General features: G+C 45.4%; 2 protein-coding genes across 7 annotated transcripts in view; both read right to left on the bottom strand.

The window, feature by feature from the left end:
- Positions 1-9,060, bottom strand: part of LOC112406197 (alpha-protein kinase 2-like) — an 87,437-nt gene extending 78,377 nt beyond the window's left edge. For 5 of the 6 annotated variants that reach the window (XM_024754927.1, XM_024754929.1, XM_024754928.1 and 2 more), the window contains exon 1: positions 8,428-9,058. In XM_024754927.1, coding sequence (XP_024610695.1) covers positions 8,428-8,931 — 504 coding nt within the window. In that variant the 5' untranslated portion in view covers positions 8,932-9,058. Of the gene's footprint in view, positions 1-8,427 lie in introns of all 6 variants that reach the window. The other variant, XM_024754930.1, reaches the window with a different exon arrangement.
- Positions 9,039-26,412, bottom strand: LOC112406157 (alpha-protein kinase 2-like). The gene is given in 3 exon segments (XM_024754870.1): positions 9,039-9,583; positions 9,586-9,734; positions 26,393-26,412. Coding segments are annotated over 3 exon segments (693 nt in total). The 3' UTR covers positions 9,039-9,059.
- Positions 26,413-27,559: the final 1,147 nt, after the last annotated feature.

Below are 27,559 nucleotides of genomic sequence, written 5' to 3'. Positions count from 1 at the left end.
CTTGGCTATTTCTATCTTAAACCAAATTCCAACATATTCTTAGGTCTGATTCTGTTCTCTCAACTCACTTTGGTTTATCTATTTATCTGTTTGGGGCTACTATCGCACAGTTCTGATTACCACAGCTTTAGCGTTCATATAGATAGATGGTTGGTTAACCCAATATTTTTTCGGTCCCTTTTCAGTGAAGCAAGTTCACTTTCAGTCATAGCAAAAAAAAAAGACCAATAAGGCATGTCTCTGGCACTCAGCTCCCACCCAAGGCAGTGATGAGAGATTTGCTACAGGGACTAAAACTCATCCTCACAGCCAAAGGACCCTCCTCTCACCAGCCTCTCCTGCTGCCACCCAAATTCTTGTCCCGTCCCTACTCCTCAAAATAAAACTCAGCTGTAGATGGCACACCTGTTTTGGATTAGTTACAATAAATCAGGATCTGTATTTATTTCAGTGGCTGGACAGGTGAAGCCCAAGCTGCATTTATAGCAAGCCAACTAGAAAGCAGAGAAAAATCCAAGTCATGAGGTTTTTTTCCTCTTAGGGCAAAGGGGTTACACTTGACAAGCCCTAAACTTCCTGTTGTTTCCAAAATCCTGTGATTCTTTACAGGAACGCCTCAAGTTGTAGTATTCACACTAGGTCTCATTCTAGTTAAGCCCATGGCTTAAATTCTGCTCAGCAGAATCACTTAGAGAATCACTTAATTAAAGTGATCACTTAATTAAATCGCTTAATTAATTAAGAATCACTTAATTAAAGGTGCAGATACAACAAGTCTTGGGTAAAATTCAGAGATCTGTATCTTTAAACAAGCACCTTAGCAGGTGATTCCAGTGCAAATCATCCCGGCCCCCACTTGGAGGCAGTGCCCTGAGGCCTTGGAGCCCCTGAGCAGCAGGTCTTTGTGCCCCCGTAGCACAGGGGAGACTCTGTAACACGTGTCCTGTAATGAGGTAGCCCGATGAAATCAGTTAGTAGGGAATGACATCAGTATAACGTAGATGCTGCATTGGCTCATGGGCAATTTTTCCTAGGCTAAGGGCCCCTGAATAGCTGGAGTAAACTATAGAATCTTGAGCAGGAAAGGGAATAGCCTTTAACTCAGCTTTTGCATTGGCAGCAGGGACCCTTTTTAGTCATATTTTAATAAAATTAAAACTGAAGCCTGGGGGGTGGGGGAGGGATGGACTGAGGAACTGGGGTTGGGAGATACCAACTATTACACATAGAATGGATAAACAGCAAGGTCCGACTGTAGAGCACAGGGAACTATATTCAATCTCTTGTGAGAACTATAATGGGAAAGAATCTGAAAAGAATATAGGTATAACTGAGTCACTTTGCTGTACAGCAGAAATTAACACAACGTTGTAAATCAATTAGACTTCAATTAAAATATAAATTAAAAAAAAACAAAAAAAAGAAGCCTGCCCCAGTGCTCCTAAGAGGCACACTCCAGGCCGGGGTCACTTGAAGGCAGGTGGCACCTCCCAGGCCCAGCTTCACAGACGGCTCCACAGAGACCCATTTCTGTTTTCGCATCTCAGCCTCCAGCTGCTCTGACTAAAGGGCTGCCAGCACTTCCACTCAATGACCTTGTGTATGTTTAATCTCTGCTGTGGCGGCCCTCAGGCAACCTGAGCCGCCTCCCTGGGTGGTCCAAGTGAACTTCTTGCATTCATTTTTTGCTTTTGTCTCTAGTTTTTAAATGGCCTGTTTATGAAGTAACCTGCCGGGAATACTATTTTCCCCAGAAGGCCTAATATTTTAGCTGTGACTTTGCAGAATGTGAGGTGTTGCAGGAATGCATATACCGCACCAGAGCAGAAACAACTTACACGTGGAGAACGCCCACTACCTTGATTTGAAAAGTAGTATTGAATAACCTGGCGCTTTGTTCCTTGGCTAAGACTGCAGAAAATCAGGTGCAAGGGGCTCCAGTATCCTTGAGGGAGAGCTTTCATGAAGGGTACAACCTCTCAGGAAAGGTGGCCCTGCTCTGCCGGTGTGGGACCTGGAACCCCCAGGGTGACACTTGCATTCCACTCCCTGAGGGCCTTAGAACCACCAAAATCAGGACCTCTGGGGGTGGGGCTTGGGCACCTGTATATTTAGAAAACCAACGATGGTTCTAAAGCACAGCTAAGATTCTCAATCTTAGAAGTTCAGAGAATCATTTGGGAGCTTTTAAAACTCTCAGTGCCCAAGCCACACTGCAGACAAATTACATCAGAATCTTGTAGGGGGAGTGAGGGACGGGGGCGGTACTCAGGCATCAGAATGGTTTAAGGTCCCAGGTGATCCCAGGTACAGCAGGGTTGAGACCATTGCCTTAGGGTCTCAGTGGGAAAGATCTCTTCTTGCAGACCAGGACTTTTGGAACTTTAGTGTGCATACAAATCTCCTAAGAATTGGGCTAAAATTGCAAATTCTGATTCAGCAAGACTGGGGCGGGGCTTGAGATTTTGCATTCTGCCAAGCTGGTCTGCAGACCACAAGGTGAGTAGCAAGGCTGTAGGTACTAAGGAGCTTCCGTTGATTTTTTTTTTTTAACATCGTTATTGGAGTATAATTGCTTTACAATGGTGTGTTAGTTTCTGCTGTATAACAAAGTGAATCAGCTATACATATACATATACCCTCATATCTCTTCCCTCTTGCATCTCCCTCCCTCCCACCCTCCCTATCCCACCCCTCTAGGTGGTCACAAAGCACCAAGCTGATCTCCCTGTGCTATGCGGCTGCTTCCCACTAGCTATCAGTTTTACATTTGGTAGTGTATATATGTCCATGCCACTCTCTCACTTTGTCCCAGCTTACCCTTCCCCCTCCCTATATCCTCAAGTCCATTCTCTAGTAGGTCTGCATCTTTATTCGCATCCTGCACCTCACTACAAATAACTCAATTTCGTTTCTTTTCATGGCTGACTAATATTCCATTGTATATATGTGCCATATCTTCTTTATCCATTCATCTGTTGATGGGCGTTTAGGTGGCTTCCATGTCTTGGCTATTGTAAATAGAGCTGCAGTGAACATTTTGGTACATGACTCTTTTAGAATTATGGTTTTCTCAGGGTATATGCCCAATAGTGGGATTGCTGGGTCGTATGGTAGTTCTATTTTTAGTTTTTTAAGGAACCTCCATACTGTTCTCCATAGTGGCTGTATCAAGTTACATTCCCACCAACAGTGCAGGAGGGTTCCTTTTCCTCCACACCCTCTCCAGCATTTATTGTTTGCAGATTTTTTGATGATGGCCGTTGATTATTTAATACCAACTGAGTACAACACCTGCAGTGAGCAGTAATCATGCAGGTCCAGGATGGTAATGGGTTTAGGCAGAAGTGGCACAGTGGGCTTTGTGATTAAAAACAAAACAAACGTTTGTGTTACTCCCTGGGTCAGCCGTGGAGTAGTGCTGACAAGAGGCGTGACTGCCACGTTCTGAGAGATGAGTGATTATAAACTTCGGCCCTTCCCATCATCAGCAGAGAGCTGGCTTATCCGCCTTCCTGAGTCAGTGCTAACAGTTGTTATTTGGGGTGATGCATTTTATTATGCAGATGAATTCGAATCTCAGATTGTTCTGTCCCAGATATGAAAACTGTATTGCAAGAAGGTTTAGATTATCAGCGTATATCTTCCTATGCTTTAAAAGAATTTTACTGGAGACCCGTGTCTGCCTGTCACTGGGTGGCCATGCACATTTCAAGCTGCCATATACCGTGCTATTACACTGCCTGCCTAGCTACTCGGCTGCACTTAAATGAACTTTCCTACCACATTTGTCACGTGAGCCTACACAAGTGACACATTTCTATAGATCTTACTACACACACATACATACACACATACAGAAGCACAAGTAAAACTGGGAAAATCTGAATAAGATCAACAGATGGTATCAATGTCAATGTCTTGGTTGTAAAAATTATGCTACAGTTTTGCCAAATGTTACCATCGGGGGAAGCTGGGCACAGTGTACAGCGCTCTCTGTCTCATTTCTTACAACTATATGTGCACATACAATATCTCATTAAAAATTTCAATTAAAAAAAGGTATTAAATCCTCTTGTAGCCAGCCAAAAGGAGGCTGATATGGGGAGAAAGGACATATGGATTAAGAAGGTAAATAATAAATTGAAAAATGAAAATACTTATTAAATGTTAACTGCATAATAGGTACGGTGCTGAGCATTTAATCCGTACAACACTCTGTGAGGTGGTGGTGGCGGTTATTATTATTATTTTGTTTTAGATGAGGAAACTGGGGCTGGGAGAGCTTAAGTAGTTTTTCCCAGGGCACAGAGTCAGAAAGCAGTAGGGCAGGAACCAAACTCAGGTCCAGAGCTCACCACACTATACAAAGAATGAGGACATGCACGCTGTTTCTCTGGAAGGAGAAATCATAGTTAGGGATGAGGAAAGTGCTTCAGTGGAAGTACAATTTGAAGGACCTGCACCTTGGCCTTGAAGGAGTAGGTGAGCTGAGCTAGCAACAAGCTGAGTGATGGCGTTCCAGACCAGAAGATGGAAAAAACACATTCTGAGAAAAGTCTTCCTTTTCCAGAAAAGGTAGCCAGCGTGTATGTCTGCTTTGCCTCTCAGAGGTAAATAGAAGCAATATTGTGGAAGGTCTTGAATGCTAGGGGGATGTGGTAAGATCTTCCTGGATCTAGTTAGCAATCTGTGAGAGCTGATAAGCCACCAACAAGGCCAAGGTTGTATCTGAATTACCAGCATTCACAAGGAAGCTGAATGCAAAGTGTGGTCAGTTTAGCATAAACCAATCCATCCCCAGGGCCAGAAGAGCAATGGGTAGTAATTTCCTAGTGGAAAGGTGGTATATGAGGGGAACTAAGGAATGTACTTATGACAATGAAGGCCATAAAGTAGTTGAGACCAATGATTATTAGAATCATACATGACTATACCTGGAATTCGCAGCAAAAGCAGTTCTAAGAGGGAAGTTTATAGCAATACAATCTTACCTCAGGAAACAAAAGTCTCAAACAACCTAGCCTTACACCTAAAGCAACTAGAGAAAGAAGAACAAACAAAACCTAAAGTTAGTAGAAGGAAAGGAATCATAAAGATCAGAGCAGAAATAAATAAAATAGAGATGAAGAAAACAATAGCAAAGATGAGTGAAACTAAAAGCTGGTTCTTTGAGAAGATACACAAAATAGACAAACCTTTAGCCAGACTCATCAAGAAAAAAAGGGAGAGGACTCAATCTAGTTGTCTAGTACCATATGGCTATTTACTCATTCAATTATTGAGTGCCTATTACGTGGCCAGTACTATTCCAAGGACTTGGGACATTTCAGTGAACAAAAACAGTGACCAAACTCACTACCATCATGGAGCTCACCCTTTATGCTGATTCCTGGTCAGGAAGATTCTTAACTATCAGAACCTAAGAATACATTTCCATACCGTACACTTGAGTTCCCATGATCCCAAAGAGCAATGCAAATCTCTCTGGGGTGAAGCTGGGCAGCTATGCAGAAGGACAGACACAGTACTTCTGATTAAAGAGTGAGGATGATCTTACCCCAGTGTGGCTACAGGGAAACTTAAGAGGGCCAGACTGGCCGGCCCTGCCTCTGAGTTGGATCAAGAAAGCAAGATCAGAACCAAGGTGAACAACTGGCAGTGTGACCCTTGAAGATGATTCAAGTTAGCCTGGGGTACCCTTTCTGTTTTCCACTCCCAAACTGGGATTAATTTAGAAATCTTCCATAAATGTAGAGCAACTGGGGGCTTTTCAGTCTTAGCCTGGGTAAGTCCTATTTCAAGACAAATCAGAACAAGATGCTTTGCCTTGTTAGAGTGGGAAAGGAAGACAGCAAGTAAGGACTCCTGGATTCAGTTTAGTCTACACGTTTGCCTTGTTCTTGTAACGTAGAATTAGAGATACGGAATTTTTCTCAGCATGCTAAAAGCAATACACAGATGAAGAGAAAATACTGAAAGATAAGATGCTGGTCACTGTTTCTACTGCTAGTCACCTTCAAGAAAGTGAATCAGGCAAGAGTCAGGAGAGGGCAAATTTATTAATGTTACCTTCAACCAAGGATTTTTAACCATTTCAAATTTTAAGTTCCCACAAGCCTCAGATGTCTGAGAGTAAATATTTTAAATGTCTTTTGACTTAGTTATGGAAAGATTCACCAATCTTGGGCTGGGTTTTTTTTTTTTTTTTAGCAATATTATAAAAAATTTGATTTAGTTTCCAATGACCCCCTAATGCTTTGGTGTCACATTTGCAATGATATTTAGCCATTTCCTGTACATGTGTAAGAAATACAGACATCTCCTACAGTTAGAGAGTAACTGTATGGGTTAACTTGCATGGGTAAAAGAAATCTGCACTCACTATGCCACTATACCTGTGGCAGAACATTCCTGCTTTAGTTAAGGGTCAATAAATGCCACAGGTACAGAGACCCTATTTCTAACTTGGGGCTACACGGAACTACTTAATATATAGCTTCTACTCACATTGTCCCTTGAGTGAGAGGTCAACTCTGCTACTGAGAACAGCAGAGTGAGAAACGGCCCCTCTATCTGCAGAATGCAAGCTTTCTAAAAATTCATGTTCAGTGTCCTGAGATAATTGCCTTGGTCATGTGTGAAACCACAGATGGGACCTTGAGCTGATAGCTGGCAAGGTAGGTGTGCATCCATGAATGTGTGACTGTGTGAGCAAGAGTCCCATTAAAAGTTTGGCAGAGACAAGAGTGTCCCAGGGACCGCCCCTTCTATTTCACTGCATCGCCAGGAAACAAGTGAGCTTCCTGGTCCCCAGGGCTCTCCATCTCAGAATTCAGGATGACAAAGGGGGCTCCTTCCTTGAGCGCCTCTCAACTTTTGGCAGCTGAGGGAGCTAGGCATTGCCTCCCACAGTGATGGGTCTAAAACTAACATTGTCAATAGCCCCCTCTCCTTCACTTACTTCTTTTGGGCCACTTTGCTCCCCCCTTCCCCTTGCTCCACACTCAACCTTTAATAATTGAAGTAATTTGCCCAGTGAAACGCTCAACATGGATAAACGACTGTGAAAAGGCACTTAGCTGAGTCAGGAAGAGCATTTTATGAGTAGAAAGGGAAATGCTATAGTTATTGACATGGAAAAATTTACATTATAACTTAATTTTGTATTACTTTTTGGCCAAACCGCCTCCATAAACTCCTCTTGGGCATGAATCTGTGGTCATTGGTGTGTTAAACAACGAAAAAGGATAAAGCTGGCACTCCTGCAAAGAAGTAAATTATAGATGTGACCTTTATACAGCTAATTTGGCCCGTGGAACAGGACAATTTGCTCAGGAAAAAACTACCCTGGATCTGGAGATTTTTAGATTTTTAGGCTATTTTATGACTGGGTCTTTAGAAATCAATATATTAAATTTTTACTTTTTCACAAAGGGAGTTCAATAACTTTGAATGCATTTGGGAATACTTAATTTTCTTTGGAGTATATCTAGTCTTCTATAAAAACAATACTAGGTCCCAACCACAAAGCTGGGAGAAGGGAGAACAGAGGCTGAGTAAAAATAATTGATAAATAACTTTTCTTAGGTATTTATTTCCAAAAACCAAATCTTGGTCACAGCATAGCATCAGTTCAAAGCCCATTTGGAACCCTTTAAAATTATAAATATAATAAGTTCATATATCAAGCATAACATATTTGTACATTAATTATTCCCATTAATTCAACTGCATCTGTTTCAAATACACCCCCACATCAGTAATAGAGTAAAACTTTTTTTTTTTTTGGCTTCCTGTTGTGTTTTCTTAGCCTCTTTAATACTTTGTGGTCTAAGAAAAATAAAATAAAACAGACATTCATTCAAAAACCTACTCTGATTTTTGAGCACAGCAAAATCTACTTTATCTACTTTCTCCAGCATCAAGTGAATTCTGCAAATCATTTAGACACACAGAAATCTTTCATCCATACTACGAATTCTGATAAAAGCCAGCACTTACCAGTTTTCAAACTGCCCCAAAACATTACTAAAAAGAATGTTTTGGTTTTTTTTTTTTACAAGCTACACCCAAAACATTTGCTTAAAAACTTTCTAAATAGTGACATTGCCTGGTAAAACACATGCAGTGACAAAATATCAAATTTCTTTTTCCAGCTGTCCAGAATCCTATTAGTGCCTCTTACTTCTATCTGTCTTTTGCTATAATTAGGATGGCTTAGGGTTTATCTGGGCCTTTATTCAAAACCAGATTTCCTTCCCAGCAGCAGCCCCTGTCATTCACAAGTACCCTGATGGTACTGGAAGAACCATTTTGATGTACATTGTGGAACAGCAATTGTGAATGTGAAGGGAAGGGACATACACACACATGCACACGCACAAATACATTTTAGCTTATAATTTTTTAAAAGAGGAGTCTTACCTGAGGACGATCTCTCCAGTCTGGAATCCTGCTTGTTTCAAGTACGTTTTTAACCCACACTCCTTCTCCCTGCAAGTCCAAGTTCCCTTCTTTGGAGAGTGAGCTTGGTGGAGTCTGCAGGATTTTTGCTTCTTGCTCTGCTTGGGTTGGAATAGCACAGCCTCCTGCATGGAACTGGGAATTCAAACCAGTCGCTTCTGCTTTGGCATGGGAACTCTCTCTTTTGTCACTTGGGGTTAATGGGTGCTTAACAGGTCCTCTGGGATACAGGCGATTCAGGGAGGCTTCTGTTGCCCTTTCTTCCAGGTTGGGGTTCAGCTTCTTGGCTTTTCCCTTAATCCCCGGTCGCCTCGCCCTGGCAGGTTTCTCTGAGCCTGTCCGGCTCAATAAGTCTTTTCCCCCTACTCTTTTCTCAGCCACAGTCTCCAAACACTGGTTCATCCCTGATTTTCCTAACTCACCAGATAAGTGCTTCCTCTCTCTCTCTGTTACTGCTTTATCCATGTTTAGCAGATTGTCACTGGCAAATTCCTTTCCTGCCTGGTGGCCGTCTCTGGTTTCCCCTTGAATTCCTGGATAGCCATCTTCAGCAGCTTCAGGAGCAGTGGGTGGTTTACATCTCCCCTGGTCTGTCACCAGTAGGTTAGGGTAATCTCTGAGCAGAGTTCATAATCACTGTCCAAGTCTGTGCTGGAAGCCGGGCGGCTGACAGGCTTGTTGCTCGTGGCCCTGTCACCTGGGGAAGTGGATGAGGCTGCCTCCATCAGCGGTAGGCTAAAGCTGATGTATTTCTGTACTGTGGGATTTTGATGACTAGAGTCGAAGACTTCTTCATTAGGGCCACTAGTGTCTAAGGCACCATCCATTAACCTTGACAGTTTGGAATGCACTGTCCTGTGGCCACACACATCTTGTTTATAGGGACTATTACTTGAATTAGAACAAAGCAACCCCTCTACAACGTCCTCTGTGTTATCGGGATCACGAGCCTCTTCAGTTTGCCTCACGTCTTTAACATCCAAGGAATTTTCAGAACTGGATGTACCGAGGTCATTATCAGCCAATAGCCGGAGTGAACACACACCACTGAATTTGGAGGAGGGGGAGTCAGCTGATGCGGGAGGACCCGAGGCAATACCTTCTTCTTCCTTATAGGATGTTCCTTCTCATCAATTTGATGTGTGCTTTCCTGCTCATAGGTCTCATGTTTGCAAACTGTGTTGCTGTCATCTTTCGGGTTAAGAGAGAGCTGTTGATTCTCTGACGGACACTCCGCTTCCGTGGACTGAAGATCCACTTCAATGGACCTTCACTGCAGAGCAGCAGATCACCCCCAAACAGTTTTTAGCAGAGATTTGATAAATAGCAGCGTCATTTTGGGTACCGCTAGGATGAAGAGAAGATACAGGTAAGTTTGCATGCCTACATTTCTTGCCTCATGGCACACACAGAAAATGACCATGGTTTTCCTGCACACTCAAGGAGATCTGTGGTTCCCCTAGGAAGGGGTTTGTGGTCAGAGGCAACTGGCTGAGATGCTCAGCAGTTTCCCTTAAGACTCTTCACGATCTTACCCCAAACTGAAAATGCTATGAATTACTCAGATGAATGGAGAAACGTTTTATATTCTAGTTTCGTCTTCTCTCCTTTTATTTTAAGTCATTCTATGTTATGGGAGTTTGAAAAAGCATTACTTTCTGGAGTAAGGTATTATACACAAATAACTAAAGTACTCTAACTCCTGTAGTGGAATAGTATAAGCAGTAACTCTTTTTAAGACCATGCTAAGAAGGCATGGTTCTTGCCAGGAGGCTGTATAGATGATACCATACTAGGACTATCTGTATGAAGCATAGTGCCATTTCCTCTTTAATTTAACATGATTCCAAAGACTAAATCACAGCCATGAGCCCCTCTGGTTGGAAACCAATGTCCACATGCCATCCTGACCAAGACCCGCCAGGTGTTTGGCTTTGGCCCAGCAGGGAAGAAACCGAATCCTGGATCACACCAAGCCTGCTCTCCCTCCCTGCTCCACGAGGGATGGTGCTCGGTGGCTCCTCCCTTTCTTGACTGGAGCCACATGGAGCCTGGAGCCTGACCTGCTTTGCTGACCTTTACCATTAAGACCCTTATCCAGGCTCTGCAGTCCCAATAAAAACTTGTTATACTTGCTTTATATTTGCATTCTTATTTATCTCATTTGACCTCATTGTAATTGTAACACTGCTGATCTCACTCTCTGTATTATCCAGCTCAGAGACAACCACTTTCAGAAGGCAGGAGCTGAGGGTCTGGCTCAGACTTAGAGATGATGCTCAGATCTTTACTGACTGGTGCATGTAAAAGAGGCACAAATATCTAACCCAGGAGGGTCAGTGTTAGACGCTTACAGCTATGGGACACCGTCTTCCTTATCCTCTCTCTTCCTTACTGGAGGGACCTCATTGTCTCCTGAGCTCATGTGCTCGTAAGCCCTCAGTCGTTGGGTGCCTGCTCACATAGGCCTCATCTTCAGAAATCATAGACTGATTCCAATTTTATTAACACCTTGTTTCTTTTGGTAACTTGGTTCCCAAGTAGAAGACATTCAGGGGTGGCCGAGGTTGGCCAAGCCTGACCCAAAGCTAATCTCTGGATTTGCCCTGACCAACAGCCTGGGGAGACTAAAATTTAGGGCAAATTTCCAGGGGAAACAGTACCTGCTCCTGTCTATTTCACAAAGTTATTCTGAGGTTCAAATGAAAAAAAAAAAATCAATGTGAAGGGACTTTGTAAAGCAGAAATTTTATGCCACATGTACTCTGTAAGAATGTAAAAGTGCTAAAATGATAATTACATGATGTGAGAGAGGTATTAGCTAACGCTACTATGGTAGTCATATTGCAATATAAACGTATCAAATCAATATATTGTACACCTTCAACTTACACAGTGTTGTAGGTCAAACATAACTTAATAAAAAAAAAAAGAAAGGATGAGGCAGTGCTAAGACCAGGTTATCGCTGGTTCTCAAGAAGTATGCAGAAGAATTATCAGGGAACTCCATTCAAAATTCTTGAATCAGAATCTGAGTAAAGGGCCTAAGAATTTACTTTTCAAGTTCCCAGATGCATTCTGCTACAAATTGTCCTTGATCCACCCTTGGAGACACCCTCATCCTCATCACCATTAATTAGGCTTAGGTCTCTTCAATTAAAGCTGAGGGAGGCATGAAGAGAAAATGACTTTTGCATGAGTTTCACATTGCCCACGTCATTCCCTTCATGCCTCTTTTTGATTAGCTCTTGGAGATCTGGCCTCAGTCGAGAGCTTACAAGGGGTGTAAAACAGCACCATGGGCTACTAGAAAATCCCAAGTAATTGTGACTTCCTGATTTATCCAGGCCATGGTCCCTCTGCTGGACAAACCAGTTATCCTTGAAGGTACTATAACTTGCGTGGGAAGAAGGAAAAGGAAGAGAGGAAAATAAGACCAAGAGGCACAAAGGACCAGGTAAGAAAGCAATAAAGGAGGAAATAGAGATGATTCTCCAGAATCAAGGAGGGGAAACGAAACAAAGTTGAGAAAAATATGGAGAAGATAAATGAATTAAATATACTTAACTTCTGAATGACTATATTAACAGATCGGAAAATGTTATGATTTAGTAATGTGGGACTTTATGGAACGTGTGTTTTAGCTGATATAAGATTTACAAGTCATCCTGAGTACATTAAAGAGGAAAAGGAACTGGATTAAGTATAATTAACTTCTCACTGGCTAATGAGTGCCTTTGAGAGAGTTATGGTTTGCGGTTGGCATGCCCTAGTAATTATCTCTAAACATCCTAACAAGGGGGTGGAGAAAATGGGGCAAGGAACCCAGCCTCTGCTGAATACCTCCTCTATTACACAGTGTGCTAGCTGCTCCCTGTCTGCAAAACTGAGGCTCCAAGGAGCCGTCTCCCCAAAGTGACAAAGTAGGTAAGTGGTGGAGCTCGGATAGGAAACCAGAGCCTCTGACTCTGTTGCTTGGCTCTGTGAATCCCGTTAGAAAACGGACATTCAGAGAAGGGAAATGATAGCGTGTAGAGAGAGATCATATTTGCAAATAAAATCTTTCTATTCTAAGTTTTCATCTTGATGGGTCAACTGACAACAAGAGTATGAACAAATATGATGGTAAGAGCTGAAGAAGGGTCAGGGGGGAGACGGGGGAGACATCATGTCCAGCCCTAAAATGACTAAAAATCTACCGGGGGGAGAAACTGCAGATTTCTCAGAGGATTTTGTGGGTCAGTTCTGTGCCAAGCTGTATGGTGCGGTCCAGGAGGACAAAGGGAGTTCAAAAAAGGGACTTCAGTCGTACCTGCTGAAATGGTATGAACGTAGCATCGGGGTTTAGAATCTTTGCAAGATGCTGGCAGAGTGTGCCCCACAGTGATTTGACAGGAATGCAAAACCATCCTGGAAGAATTTCCCTGAACAATTAATTGCATTCTCTCCTTGCGTACCTTTCCTTTTGCCTGAAGGAGACGGCAGCCTTCTTCCACTTTGCTGTGAAAATCTTGCCTGAATACTCTAGGTTCTTTCTAAGTTAAACATTTCCATATCAGAGAAAAAGGAATGCATGTGACCTTAAGTAGATGGAGCTTCTTCTGAGCTTGAACCTTCTGGAATTAGCCTAAACCAGAGGTTCTCAAACATTTTGGCAGCAGGACCCCATCAAACCCTCAAAAATAATTGAACACTCAAAGAATGTTTGTTTATGGAGGTTACATCCATCAATGTTGACCATATTAAAATTAAAACTGAGAAAAATCAAAAACATTTGTTTATCCCTTCAAAAATAACAAAAATTAACTCATTACATGTTGGCATAAATAACATATTTTTATGAAAAATACCCATATTTTTCCAAAACAAAGTAAAATTGGAAGAGTGGTATTGCTTTACATTTTTTCATGTGGCTTAATAGAAAACAGCTGGATTTTTGTATCTGCTTCTGTTTTCAGTGTGATACACCACATTGTTTGGGTCGAAGTATTATGAGGAAAATCTGTCCTCACACAGATATATAGTTGGAAAAGGAAGCAGTATTCTAATGGTCTTTTCATATGATTGCAGATAACCTCTTTGATACTACACAAAGATTAGTTGCAATGTGGAATCTGAAACCATACCAGTGAATTTTTCATACTTCCATTGGTCTGCATTGTATTTTACATACCTCTCTAACCCATGTATGATTTTGTAACATCACGTATTAGTCATTTGGAAAAACTTGGTTCGTAAGATCTCCAAATATTAATATGGTTCAATATACAATATTTTTAAGATTCCCATTCCTTAATATTACTACTGATTGTATAAGAACAATTTTGAACTATTGGGAAACTATCAAGCTTATAACGAAGGATACAAGTTTTCCAAATTTCTAAATTAAGAAAATAATATAAATATTCACTTATCATAATGACGTAAGTCAATTCTGCGCTAAATGGCATGGTAGAGGTGGAAGATGGAGGGCATCAGCAAAAACTGTGAAATAAGGACGCCGGGAAGTTTCCTCCTTTATAAAAGCAACAAGAACACTGGCGAAATTTGTCTGAATCAACTTCTTCAGAGCTCTAAATGTCAGCCAACGGCCATGTAGGTAGCATTTATTCAACAAAAAAATGGCTGAATCTCAGTAAGAACAGTGAGTTTTTTGCAGCTTAACTTGCCCTAGTCCTCTCCCCCCATCCCTAGTTCCATGGTAGTCTCGGGAACCAAGAGCCCACAATCACAGTGAAAATTAGCAGCCTGGCAGCCAATGAAGGAAGCAGAATGGGGATGGAGCAACTCCAAAGCCCCATTCCCAGGGAATCATCACGATTTGACCTGTCTGGTGCTTTCCTGGAAGACCTCACTCATGAGACTGTCTTTCTGTGACCTGATTCAGAGCTCACCCAGCATGAACAATATTTTCCCTGAGGGCATTTGTCCAAAAAATTCAGAGGCGATAATTTAACATCATGGCTGCCTGCAGCAGTGGATAACAATCGTGGCAAACAATGGGCTAACCCAAACGTTGACCTGCGAAGGAGGAGCCTGGTTTCCATCCATGCTGGGGTGGAGGTGGGGTGGCAGGAGGCGGGGAGGGGCGCTAATTCTAGAAGTTCCTTGGGATCGCACCAACTTAGGATGGTTTTGTGCCTTGTGAGCAAGTGTTATAAATGTGAGTGAGAACTAAGAGCCCAGGGCAAGTATCCATAGGACTAATAATGCTATAAAATAAGAACATGAAGACAGGGGTTGGGAAACAGAATGTAACAAGTGCAAGTAAAGACACGGAATCATTTTTTTCTTTAGCTACCAGTGCAAAAGACCTATCCAAACGGATACGCTTTTATTTTATTTTATTTTTTTAAACATCTTTATTGGAGTATAATTGCTTTACAATGGTGTGTTAGTTTCTGCTGTATAACAAAGTGAATCAGTTATACATACACATATATCCCCATATCCCCTCCCTATTGAGTCTCCCTCCCACCCTCCCTATCCCACCCCTCTAGGTGGTCACAAAGCACCGAGCTGATCTCCCTGTGCTATGCGGCTGCTTCCCACTAGCTATCTGTTTTACATTTGGTAGTGTGTATATGTCCATGCCACTCTCTCACTTTGTCCCACCTCACCCTTCCCCCTCCCCATGTCCTCAAGTCCATTCTCTAGTAGGTCTGTGTCTTTATTCCCATCTTGCCGGATACACTTTTAAATCCCTATACTTCAGTCACCATCATCATCACCATCACCGGCATCATCCCCTAAGGGTGTTGTGTTTTCAAATGCATTATTTCATACATTTATTTATTCATGATTCCACTGGCACAAATAAAATAAATTACTACTCCCCATGTGGACTGAAAAGCAGATTAGCCCAGCTCCTGTCGCTGTTCCTTTCCCCTCTTGTCTCCTGGAGGTCACTTGCCTGCTCCCCAAAAAACTCTCCCAACAATGTTAAAATCGCTGACGCTCAAACTGTGTAATCTGGCCAGGAGCCCTGAAGACAGAGTTCATAGGAGTGGAAGCTGAAACTACTGGCTAGAGGTAGGATTTGGAATCCTCTCTGAATTTCAGATATTATTCTATTTTATTACGTATTCCACCTTCCAGTGGAAGAAAACAAGATCTGGGAACAAGCAGTCTGCAGTGTCTCCCCGCCCCCTCCCTGAGCCATGCCTGGCCGTGCAGCATGAAGGGGAGAGGCTGGGCTCGATAAACGCTTACATGATGACATCCTCGTCCTCTGTGCAGTCATAGCACCTGGTGAGGGTCATAATATTTTCTGACACTAAGTGTCTGTATTTTATGACTTGCCTAACTGCTGCTATCCATTTTATAAATTGACTTATTCAGAATAACTAAAGGAATAAGCAAGCCCCTTATATGCCCCAAAGCTATATTTATTATACAGATGGAAGGATTCCAACACTAGAAACACACAGAATTTCTTGAAATTTTCCATAAGCAGCTGGACATATTTCAAACCTGATGAGGAGATTCCTTGTACATGTACCAATTTATTTAGTTATTTATCCGACAGATGTACTGAGCCGCACACCTGGAGAGCTGAAGGGGTCCTTTGGGCCGTGCTGCTCCAGGGACTGCTTACCTCCCACCCACTCTGCCCACCGCGTCCCCTCTTTTGCTCTGTATCACAGAGCTGGCCCCTGGAGGCTGCATCTCCCCAGTTCTCAGGACCACCAGCTTTCTGCTGCATTTGACCAAAAGAAGGCAGGAGATGGGAGGGTGGGAAGACATGAGAAGCCAGCTTCAGGTGGCATTTCTAGCAGGCATTTCTACCCTCCTGTAGCTCCAGGTCCTACAGGACAGGCCCATCCGGAACTGGTAGCCCGGCCACCTCCCTTTGTCTCTGCAGATAGGAGATGGCAGCTTCCTGCTGATGCTAATCTCTGGAGGACCTCACTGCCCAATATCAGCAAAAGTCCTTAAAAATATTAGCCAGCCAAATCCACAATATTTAGAAAAATGTATACATTCTAAACAAGTGAGGTTATCTGAGAAAAACAAGGCTGGATCAGCACTCAGAAATCAATGAATATGGGGACTTCCAGATATGGCAGAGGAAGAAGTTAGTAAATCCCCTTTTCCAATAGCAACTATGAAACTGGACAAAACTGTCAAAAACCATATTAGGTTCAAGAAATTGATCAAAAGGAAAACAAATGCAAAACAAATTTGCAGCTAGGGATTTTAGCTGCAAATTCCCCTAATAAAAATGAACAGGGGCTTCCCTGGTGGCGCAGTGGTTCAAAGTCCGCCTGCCGATGCAGGGGACACGGGTTCGTGCCCCGGTCCAGGAGGATCCCACATGCCGTGGAGTGGCTGGGCCCGTGAGCCATGGCCGCTGAGCCTGCGCATCTGGAGCCTGTGCTCCGCAACGGGAGAGGCCACAGCAGTGAGAGGCCCGCGTACCGCAAAAAAAAAAAAAAAAAAAAATGAACAGTATTATAAGATCTCTCTCTTCACTATACTATACCACTACTAGCACACACACACACACACACACACCCACACATTATGACCATAAGAACAAATAGCTGGAACAGACTAGCAACCAGAAATAGTGTGAAGGATATGGGAATATATCCGCCTGTTTGGCTCCATCACCTGTGTAACCCTGCATTTAATGCTTGGTTGCTGTCTTTCTGGTTAGACCCTGACTGATACAGAGATGATTTATTTTACAGATTTTGGAACTGAGGTCCAAAGAAGATGTGACTCTCTTAAGTTACACAACTAAAAAAAAGAAGAAATATCTCCCACGTGTAAGGCACTGAGTTAGCTGCTGTATGGATAAAGTTGTTAAATTCCTAGGCCCGCCTCAGGAGCTCCCCATCCAATAAGGGAAACGAGGTGTCTATATAAGCAGCTCCAGTACAGGACAGTACGTGCTAACCATTAAAAATCAGACCAATTATAGAAATTTGGGGGTAGGGGGCTGGCACATAATAATGGTGTCCTGGGAACTTGAAAGCTGAAGCAGGTCTAGGAAATACACAGTGGGATTCTGGCAGGAAAGCTGGTACACACCTGAGGTTGGGAAGGGGGCTGATCACTCCAGGCAGAAGGAACGGCCAAAGGTGAGAGGAGGTGGGAAAGCTCTGGGCCCTCGCGGAAAACAACAAACCATGCTTCATTTGGAAGCTGGCGGAGTGCTGAGCTGAAAGTTAGGGCAACTGCATGATTTACTGTTGAAGCAGGACGCTTTAGAGAGTGAGGAGGGATGCAATTAATATTTACGCCAAGCCACAGGCAGAAAGTGGGGTGGACCCAGGCCAGTGAGGACGAAGAGTCGCCCACCAGGAGGTGGGCGGGGCCCAGAGGGTGAACGATTTTCCATCCCAGACTGAAGGGTTTGGACCTCAGGCTCCAATTCACTGGGAAGCAGATCAGAGCAGTCATTTAGGGAAGAGTGGAAATCGTTCTGTGAGATGCCCACCACATTGCACAGGGTACCAGGGTGAGGAAGGTGTGCTCCCACTCTCCTGAGGCCTCTGCTAAGCAGGAACACCCCATCCTCCCATGTGTCCTGTTGGACCTATGACCACACATGCCTGGCACACTGCATGGGACTTGAAAAGGGAGAGAAAAAATGGGTGGAAAAAGACTTGTTTCCTTCCCTGGGGGAGCTACCAATTTTGCTGAGAGATAAGACTTTCAGGTATTAAGCAGGGAGCAACATGTGATTTGCAAACTCCAATGTCATCATATTCCAAAAGGCACAGCTGAGGCAGTGAGCGCTTCTGGTGGATTGGAGGGGAGAGGTCAGGGTGGCCTGGATCTCAGGGAACGGAGCCAGGAGCGGGTAACCTGAGCCCAGAGGGGAGGATTAGACTTTGGCTAGATGGGGACGAGGCGAGGGCATTCCCGGCAGATGTATCGGAGCTGGAACAAGCAGGTCGTGTGTGAGGGACAGAGAAGAAATGAGCTGTGTGGGGAGAGGGCCCTGAAGGATAGGCGCTGTGGGTTGGAAGCACAGAATTCTGCTCAGGAGAGAAGCACCAGGGAAGTTCTACTTTTCCTCTTCACTCAGGTGCAGTTCTGAGCAGATCGGGGAAGCAGGTTACGAAGTCAGTACAGTGTATAATGGGTAAGGGACAGACTTAGCGGCAAGCCTGCCTGGGTTCACATGCTGCCCGTCCACCATGTGATACTGGACAAGCTACTGAGTGGCTCAGGACAATAAATGGGCCTACGCCAGGGGGTGACATGAGGATTAAGGGAGTTCACTCCTGTAAAGTGCTTAAAGCAGGACCTGGCACACACGAAGCTCTAACTCGGTAGTTCTCAGCTCTGGCTGAACCCTAGAATCCCTTGGAGTGCTTATAAAAAAATACCAGTGCCAGATTTTTAGGGCAGTGAAACAATTCTGTATGATACTATATTGGTGGATAGATGTCACTACGCATTCTCCAAACCCATAGGTTGTACAATGCCGAGTGAGCCCTGATGTAAACCCTGGACTTTGGCTGGTAACGACGTGTCGGTGGAGGCTCGTCAGTTGTAACAAACATCTCAGTCTCATGGGGGACGCAGACAGTGGGAGAGTCTGCGTTGGGGACAGCGGGTAGATATGGAAACTGTGCTTTCGGCTCCATTTTGCTGTGAACCTAACACTGCTCGAAAAAATAGTCTATTTAAAAGAGGGGGGCTTCCCTGGTGGCGCAGTGGTTGAGAGTCCGCCTGCCGATGCAGGGGACACGGGTTCGTGCCCCGGTCCGGGAGGATCCCACATGCCGCGGAGTGGCTGGGCCCGTGAGCCATGGCCGCTGGGCCTGCGTATCCGGAGCCTGTGCTCCACAACGGGAGAGGCCACAGCAGTGAGAGGCCCGCGTACCACAAAAAAATAAATAAAAGAGGGAAAAATATACCAGTGCCAGGGCCCCCCCCCAAAAAAAATCAATTAAGCAGCATCTCAGGGTGAAGGGCTTTGCCCTTGGTGTTTTTCAAGCCTCCCAAGTGACTGTGATGAGCAGTCAGGGCTCAGATAGCGCTGAGCTAAATGAACGTTAGCTCCGGGTACCTAGCGAAGGACGTAGGGGAGCCAGTAAGTGGATGGCAGAGGAAGGATCTCAGCCGGGCCTTGTCCAGGGAGTGGTTTCCTGGCTTCCATTTGGCACAAAAGTGCTGAGCTTCTGACAGATTTTCTTTTTTTCTTTTTTTTTTTTGCGGTACGCGGGCCTCTCACTGTCGTGGCCTCTCCCGTCGCGAAGCACAGGCTCCGGACGCGCAGGCTCAGCAGCCATGGCTCACGGGCCCAGCTGCTCCGCGGCATGTGGGATCTTCCCGGACCGGGGCACGAACCCGTGTCCCCTGCATCGGCAGGTGGACTCTCAACCACTGCGCCACCAGGGAAGCCCCTCAGTATTTTTTTAAGAGTTCCCCGGGAGTAATGTATAGCCAGAAGCGGGGTAATCCATAGAGCAGGGCCTCTCATGCGTTACTGGGCACACAGATCGCCTGGGATCTCGTTAAAATGCCGAATCTGATTTGCCAGTCGGGGTGAGCGCTGGAACTCTGGCATTCTAACAAGCTTCCAGGGGAAATCAACTCTGAGCGACAAGGTCTTGGAGTCGCTTCCAGCTCCATGACTCTGCCGTTATCTATGAAGAGTGAAGGTCCCTTTATTAAATTCTCAGAAAAATAGCATCTGCCACTTGACTGGTGGTTAGGAGTCCCCAGTAAATGCCCAGCAGCTGCCCCCCCACCATAGAACTCAGTGGCTGTTCAGGTTGGTTTTGCTTTTTTAAAAATCTAATTGCTCGGGGCTTCCCTGGTGGCGCAGTGGTTGAGAGTCCGCCTGCTGATGCGGGGGACACGGGTTCGCGCCCTGGTCCGGGAGGATCCCACATGCCGCGGAGCGGCTGGGCCCGTGAGCCATGGCCGCTGAGCCTGCACATCCGGAGCCTGTGCTCCGCGGCGGGAGGGGCCACAGCAGTGAGAGGCTCGCGTGGCGCGGAAAAAAAAAAAAAAAATCTAATTGCTCGACCCAGGCAGGGGGGAACATGCAAAACCAGACCCAAGAACTTCTCTCTCAAAAGCAGCCTTGGAGACTGTGGTCAGGGAAGAAACCCATCACAATTTAATTGCTTCTCTTTGCCTGCTGCTCTGTCGTAGGAGCCTTGGTGCTAGCTATGAACCTTTTAGACATCTTCACCGGGCCACCTCATTGCGCCTCAGCCTCGCTCCCATCTCCTGGGGCCCACTGGGTGAGCAGGCCCGGTGCTGGCAGCAGACAGGACAGCAGGTCGCTGGCACGGGGCCGGGGGGAGCAGGCCCATGCTGGGGGAAGGCTAGGCAGGGTTGGCAAGGAGGAAGCATTCCCAGCCCACTGGGGCAGTGGCCCAGGGAGTGGGGAATGACATGGCCAGAAAGGGGGCAGCCACAGAGTGACCAGAAACTCAGGCTCCCTGCAGCTTCATGGGTGACAAGGAGCCACTGACATGGTGGCCTTGGCCTACAGCTCCTGCAGGAGGCCTTTTAACATTATTCCCCACCTTCCCAACCCCTTCAGCAGCACAGCCGCTACAGTGCCAGCAGGCTGACCACCAAGAAGCCACCGTAATTCAGATCTTTCCCCCGGGGTTCAGATGGCTGTCCGGAGAATGGCTCTATGGGGGATAAATTAAACTGACAAACACAGATGAACAGGAACAACGCATACAAAGTCCATTGAATTTGTACGCGTACATGGAGCCTTCTCAAGAGAATGAAGACCCAAAGAAGTGACCAGAGTAGGAAGCTTTTAGACCTTTTAGACACAGAAACAATAAATTTGTGAAGAATTGACAAGACGAAGGGTTTGGGCTGTGGGTGGTAAATGGTGAAGAGGTAACAGGAAGAGAAGGGGGAGTTTAACAAGGTTTGTTTGTACAGAGTTCTTGGCTCCAGTTTCCCCATCTCAAGGCCTTCCCTCCTCCTGGTACAGGGGACACACCTTTCACAGGGGAGTTTTAGGACTTGTTTCAGGGAAGGAAGGTGAGGGGAGAAGGTCAGAGTGATCCTCCTGCTTCTTCCATTTAAAAAAATTCCCTCAACTTAAGATCTTCCATATGCCAAGGTACCATATTTGGGGGTAGCATGTCCTGAACCCCAGCAGCTCTTTCCTCTCCCCTCAGATCAGGACTCAGTAAAGAATATAACAAAAGCACTATATGCATTTCCTAATTCAACCCACAACTCTTGATCGAATTCCTGTTGAGAGGGCGCTGGCCACTGGAGGTCCAGCAGGGAACAGATCAGACAAGTTTCTGTTCCCATGGAACTTACCTCCCCGTTGGGGGAAACTCACAACAAAGAAAAATACAAATAAATATATACCATGCCAGGAAATAACCCAAGTGTCCATCAACGGAATAACAATTCTGCTAGATCCAAACCATGAAACTGAGAAACACTGCTCAGCCATAAAAGAAATGAACCACTGACACACCAAATGACACAGATTATTCTCAAAATAATTATGTGGAAGTGAAAGAAGCCAGCTACAAAAGAGTACATGCTCCATGATCTCATATATATAAAAACTCTAGAAGACACACTAGCCTCCAGTGACCAAAGCAGATCAGTTGTTGTGTGAGGATGGGTAGACAGAGAGGGCAGGAAAGTGGGGTTGCAAAGGGGCATCGAGAGATCTTTTGGAGGGATAGATGTGTCCACGCTCTTGGTGGCGGTGATGGTTCCACGTGCGTGTGCACGTGTCAAAGCTCACCGAATTGAACACTTTAAATGCGCGGAGTTCACTGTATATCCATCATACCTACGCAAAGCTGTTAAATGTGTGTGTGTACACATACATACGTTATGTCACGTGCTACATGAAAAGGAAAGCAAGATAAGGAAGGCAGGATACGCTGGGGGCAGGCAGGGAGTGCTATTTTGTTTCTTTTTTTTTTTTTTTGGCTGCGTTGGGTCTTCGTCGCTGCACGCGGGCTTTCTCTAGTTGCGGCGAGCGGGGGCTACTCTTTGTTGCAGTGCACGGGCTTCTCATTAAGGTGGCTTCTCTTGTTGCGCGGCACGGGCTCTAGGCACGCGGGCTTCAGTACTTGTGGTGCACAGGCTCAGTAGTTGTGGCTCATGGGCTCTAGAGCGCAGGCTTAATAGTTGCAGTGCTCGGGCTCAGTTGCTCCGCGGCATGTGGGATCTTCCCGGACCAGGGCTCAAACCCGTGTCCCCTGCATTGGCAGGCAGATTCTTAACCACTGCGCCACCAGGGAGGCCTGTGAGTGCTATTTTTTCTGACCAGATGGCTGGTCAGAGAAGGTCTCAGTGATCAGGTGATTTTGAGCAGAAACCTGAAGGCAGTAAGAGAACTGGCCATGGGGTTATCTGGGGAGAGAACATTCCAGGTAGAGGGAAGAGCAAGGGAAAATGCCCTGTGGGCCTGAGGAACACTGGAGCTCAGTAATGGCTCAGAACTGAGTTAATACTTCAAGATCTGGACTGAATCATTGCCCCGAGCTTCACATACAGTCTTGCATCTGTCCTGCCTACCTGGGTAGAGTCCGTGTCTTTGGACGGAGCCTGGCTTCTTAACACCTATATAAGCAGTGGTCACACTATACCAGCTCTGGAATCTGCACTAAGATTCTCATTCAAGAATTCCAAGATCTGCTTGACCTCATCTTCTCTGAAATGGGCAGGCAGCCTGATTCCACTTTCAAGCTCTTACGACTGAGAGTAACTAACTGTGTCAAACAAATCACAAAAGACCTCAGGGTAAAAAGAGTGTACATTTACCTGGTATTTGCTAAGTGACAGGCACTGTTCTAAAAACCTTATGTGTATTATCTCAGGTCATCTTCCCCCAGCCTTGCAAGGTAGATACTGTTATTATTCCCACTTTACAGGTATAGAAACTGAGGCAGATAGAAGATAAGCTACATGCCCAATTAAGAGGCTGACACTTGAACCTGGGCGGTATGACTCTGGAGCCAGCCCTTGTAAGTATCCACACATGGCCTCGCAGAGTGCTGCAAATCTCTGATTCTTTTTTTTTTTAAATAAATTTATTTATTTAATTTATTTATTTTTGGCTGTGCTGGGTCTTCGTAGCTGCGCAGTCTTTCTCTAGTTGCGGCGTGCAGGGGCTACTCTTCGTTGCGGTGCACGGTCTTCTTATTGCAGTGGCTTCTCTTGTTGCAGAGCATGTGCTCTAGGCACACGAGCTTCAGTAGTTGTGGCACGTGGGCTCAGTAGTTGTGGCTCACAGGCTCCAGAGTGCAGGGTCAGTAGTTGTGGCGCACGGGTTTCGTTGCTCCGTGGCATGTGGGATCTTCCCGGACCAGGGCTCGAACCCTTGTCCCCTGCATTGGCAAATGGATTCTTAACCACTGCACCACCAGGGAAGCCCAAATCTCTGATCCTTAACCAGTGGTCCCCCATATACCCCCACTGGCCTGGTCCAAGCCTGTCCCTGCACGTGGTTGGGACACCTTCCATATCTGGGGCAATCCTGTAGACTGCACTATGTCCCCCTAAAATTTATATGTTGAAGCCCTAACTCCCAATATGATGGTATTTGGAAACGGGGCCTTTGGGAGGTGATTAGGTGGGGCTTTCGTGAAAGGATTAGTGCCTTTATGAGAAGAGACACCAGAGAGCTTGTCCTCTCTCCCCACCCCGACCCCCGCTTTCTCTCTCTCACTACCTTTTCAGTCCTCAGAAATGTCAGCCCATGATTCTGTGATTACAAAGTGAGACTGAACCCCAGTTGGCCCAAGAACTTCCCTCATGTTATTGGTCCTCTCTAAGTTCTCAGAAGGTGTCGATGGAATGGCCTTTCCCGAGCCATTCAGCGTGTGTCCAATTTCCAGTGACTAGTGCATCTTTCTCTGGCTGTCCCACCATCTGGGGAGGGGCTTAGGGACTGACCTGTCACCTGCCCCCAGACTAGCATAGATCTGCCCTGAGAGTCAGCACCATGGTGGGAGCAACTGCCCAAGTCTGGTCCCCAGGAAAGGATGAGCGAGCACACAGAAAAAGCTGAGTGTCCCATGGCATGGTCCCCATCACCATCCACTCCACTGAGACACTTACCTACCAGTTAAAACCGGAATGTGGCGATGAGCACCAGAGTATCAGCACGGACCTATCCTCCTGGGGACCAAATGGGTGTTTCTTGTCACACCCTTGGGACTCACTCCAGAAATGTTCCAGGCAGTGGTCTGAGGAATGGCCACAAGGCATATCTGCTGAATTCATTCAGGAAGAATGCCGCAGGAGCCCGTCCCATCTCCGTGCTGGGAACACAGAGGCCTTCCTGGTGCCAGAAAGCTCTACCACTCCTCCTTAAGACTTGTGACACCTACTTAAGCTCACGGGAACACGAAGTTCACAAAATGCTTTCTGACCTTGGATGAAATGCCTTCTCCCTCTTAGCCAAGACATAGCAGCAAGAGTCAGTCATCTTTATTTCTACCCAGTGAGTCCTTGATCAAACGTGTTAATTATATTTTGTCCTCCAAGAGGCAAATAGCAGAGAGGAAAAACACTGCCAAACTAAGCTACCTTTCTTTTTTTTTAAGTTAATTTTTATTAGAGTACAGTTGCTTTACAATGTTGTGTTAGTTTCTGCTGTACAGCAAAGTGAATCAGCTATACGTCTACATATATCCCCTCCTTTTTAGATTTCCTTCCCATTTAGGTCACCACAGAGCACTGAGTAGGGTTCCCTGCGCTATACAGTAGGTTCTCATTAGTTATCTATTTTATACATAGTATCAATAGTGTATATATGTCAATCCCAATCTCCCAATTCATCCCACCCTCTTTCCCCCTTGGTATCCATACGTTTGTTCTCTACTTCTGTGTCTCTATTTCTGCATTGTGAATAAGTTCATCTGTACCATTTTTCTAGATTCCACATATAAGCGATGTTATACAGTATTTGTTTTTCTTTCTGACTTACCACGTCTCTGCAAATGGCACTATTTCATTCCTTTATTAAGCTACCTTTCTTACCTCTAAATTGTCTTGTTTTTAATCAGTTCCAAAATTATAGTTCAGTGTGGGGAACATGTTCAGATGGCACAAAGTAACTATTATTTATAGAGTATTCTAAATTCTTTGCATGTGTTGATTTAATCCCTGTGCCAACCCTATAGAGGAGGTACTATCTTTATCCCCATTTTGCAAGTGGGGAAGTGGAGGCCCAAGATGACACAGCTTGTAAGAGGTAGATCTGGGATTTAAATCCAGACAACCTGGCTTCAAATCCTTGCTTTCAATGGTGGATATAATCTCCTGTCCTTTGTAAGTGAAGTTGATGGTAACACTTCTACCTTTAGCAGGATGCATGCCTTGAGGTGTTTCTTCCAGGAATGGAGATATTCTTAACGGATTCACCACTACTCATTTGCCCAGCCTCATTTACAACCAGCAACTCATGTTTTTTAGATGTTTGGGAAAGAATCTGTGTTTCCCTGAGCAGAGAAGGAGGCTGAGGGTCCCTCCAGGGGCCAAAGTCTTTGGCTCAGACAACAGGCACTTATGAACAAGCTTCTGCCAGCTACAAACCAGAGTGGCTTCAGGAATATAAGAGTGTCCCAAGACTCCTGGCGTCTGTCTGTCCATCCAGATGTGAGGAATAACTGAGAAGGCCGAGACTTCACTAAAATCACAGATTCCACCTTCTAAAAACCATCCAAACAGGGTTTGGAGTATAAACACATATGACAAAAACATCTTCCACCCTGTGTCTGGGTTACAGCTCTCCTGTTGAATATCCATTTCCTTCTTGTCTTTCAAAATTCTCCATTGATTCTAACATTTTCAAAACTATTCATATGAAATTATTCTGGCTCTAAACACACCTGGTATTATATGCTAGGACAGAGTAATTCTTTCAGAGTAATTCTGGGAACACAAGACTTTCAGGAAGTGATAATTAGTAACAACGAATACTTGCTGCACTGACCTGCGCACCTCGCTGATCATTTTGCGTGAATCACCTCAATATATCATCACAAACACTCATTTTACGGATGAAGAAACTGAAGCTCAGAGAAGTTAACTGGCTTGCTCAATGCCACACAGCTCACAAGCAGCAAAGCTTATTTTAAACTCTTAAGGGTACAGTAGATTACAAAATGCGGCCACTAATTCCTCTCATCCAGTTATGTACGCCCTGTTGCAATGTGACATTCCTGCTCCACTCTTTAAGAGGTGGCCTCTCTCTTCCTGCCTCTTGAATCTGGTCTGGCCCTGTGACTTGCTCTGGCCCGGAGGACGTGGTGGGGATGGTGTTGTGTTGTGAAGGAGCTCAAGAGGGCTTGCGGCTTTCTCCTGGATTGCTCCCCTGAGACCGACACATAGGAAGCCAGTTCCAGCCAACTGGAGGGTAACAGTCTATGTGGAGGAGAACTGAGGTGGCCCAGCCAACAGCCAGCATCAACTACCAGACCTGTTGGTGAAACCATCTTGGACCTTCCAGCCCAGCCAGACTGACTCAAGTCCATGAGTGGGCCAGGCAACTCCAGGGGAAGAACCACTGCCAGCCCACAGATTCGTGAGAAATAATCAGCTGCTGCTGGTGCAGGGCCCTCTGTTTTGTTTTGTGGTGGTTTATTATACCGTTTCTCAACCTCAGTACTACTGGCATTATAAAATGGCTGGTTCTTTGCTGTGGGGTGCTGCCCTGGGCAATGTCAAACATTCAGCAGCCTCCTTGGCCTCTATCCCCCGGATGCCAGTAGCACCCCTTCCCAGCTGTGACAATCAAAAATGTCTCCTGGGCTTCCCTGGTGGCGCAGTGGTTGAGAGTCCGCCTGCCGATGCAGGGGACGCGGGTTCGTGCCCCGGTCCCGGAAGATCCCACACGCCGCGGAGTGGCTGGGCCCGTGAGCCGTGGCCGCTGAGCCTGCGCGTCCGGAGCCTGTGCTCCGCAACAGGAGAGGCCACAGCAGTGAGAGGCCCGCGTACCACAAAAAAAAATGTCTCCAGACATGGCCAGATGTTCCCTGGGGGCATAAACATAAGTGACCCAGGAAATCCTCATATTGATTTTTTTCCTTCAAAATCTTGAGTAAATACCCAGTTATGGTAGAGTTGGAAAAACGTTCTTTGCTCTTTGACCACAGATGCC

This window comes from Neophocaena asiaeorientalis, unplaced genomic scaffold (assembly GCF_003031525.2).
Source record: "Neophocaena asiaeorientalis asiaeorientalis breed wild unplaced genomic scaffold, Neophocaena_asiaeorientalis_V1.1 scaffold124, whole genome shotgun sequence".
Taxonomy (NCBI): domain Eukaryota; kingdom Metazoa; phylum Chordata; class Mammalia; order Artiodactyla; family Phocoenidae; genus Neophocaena; species Neophocaena asiaeorientalis.
Note: the sequence above shows the minus strand (reverse complement) of the source record. Positions and strands in the feature narration are given on the sequence as shown.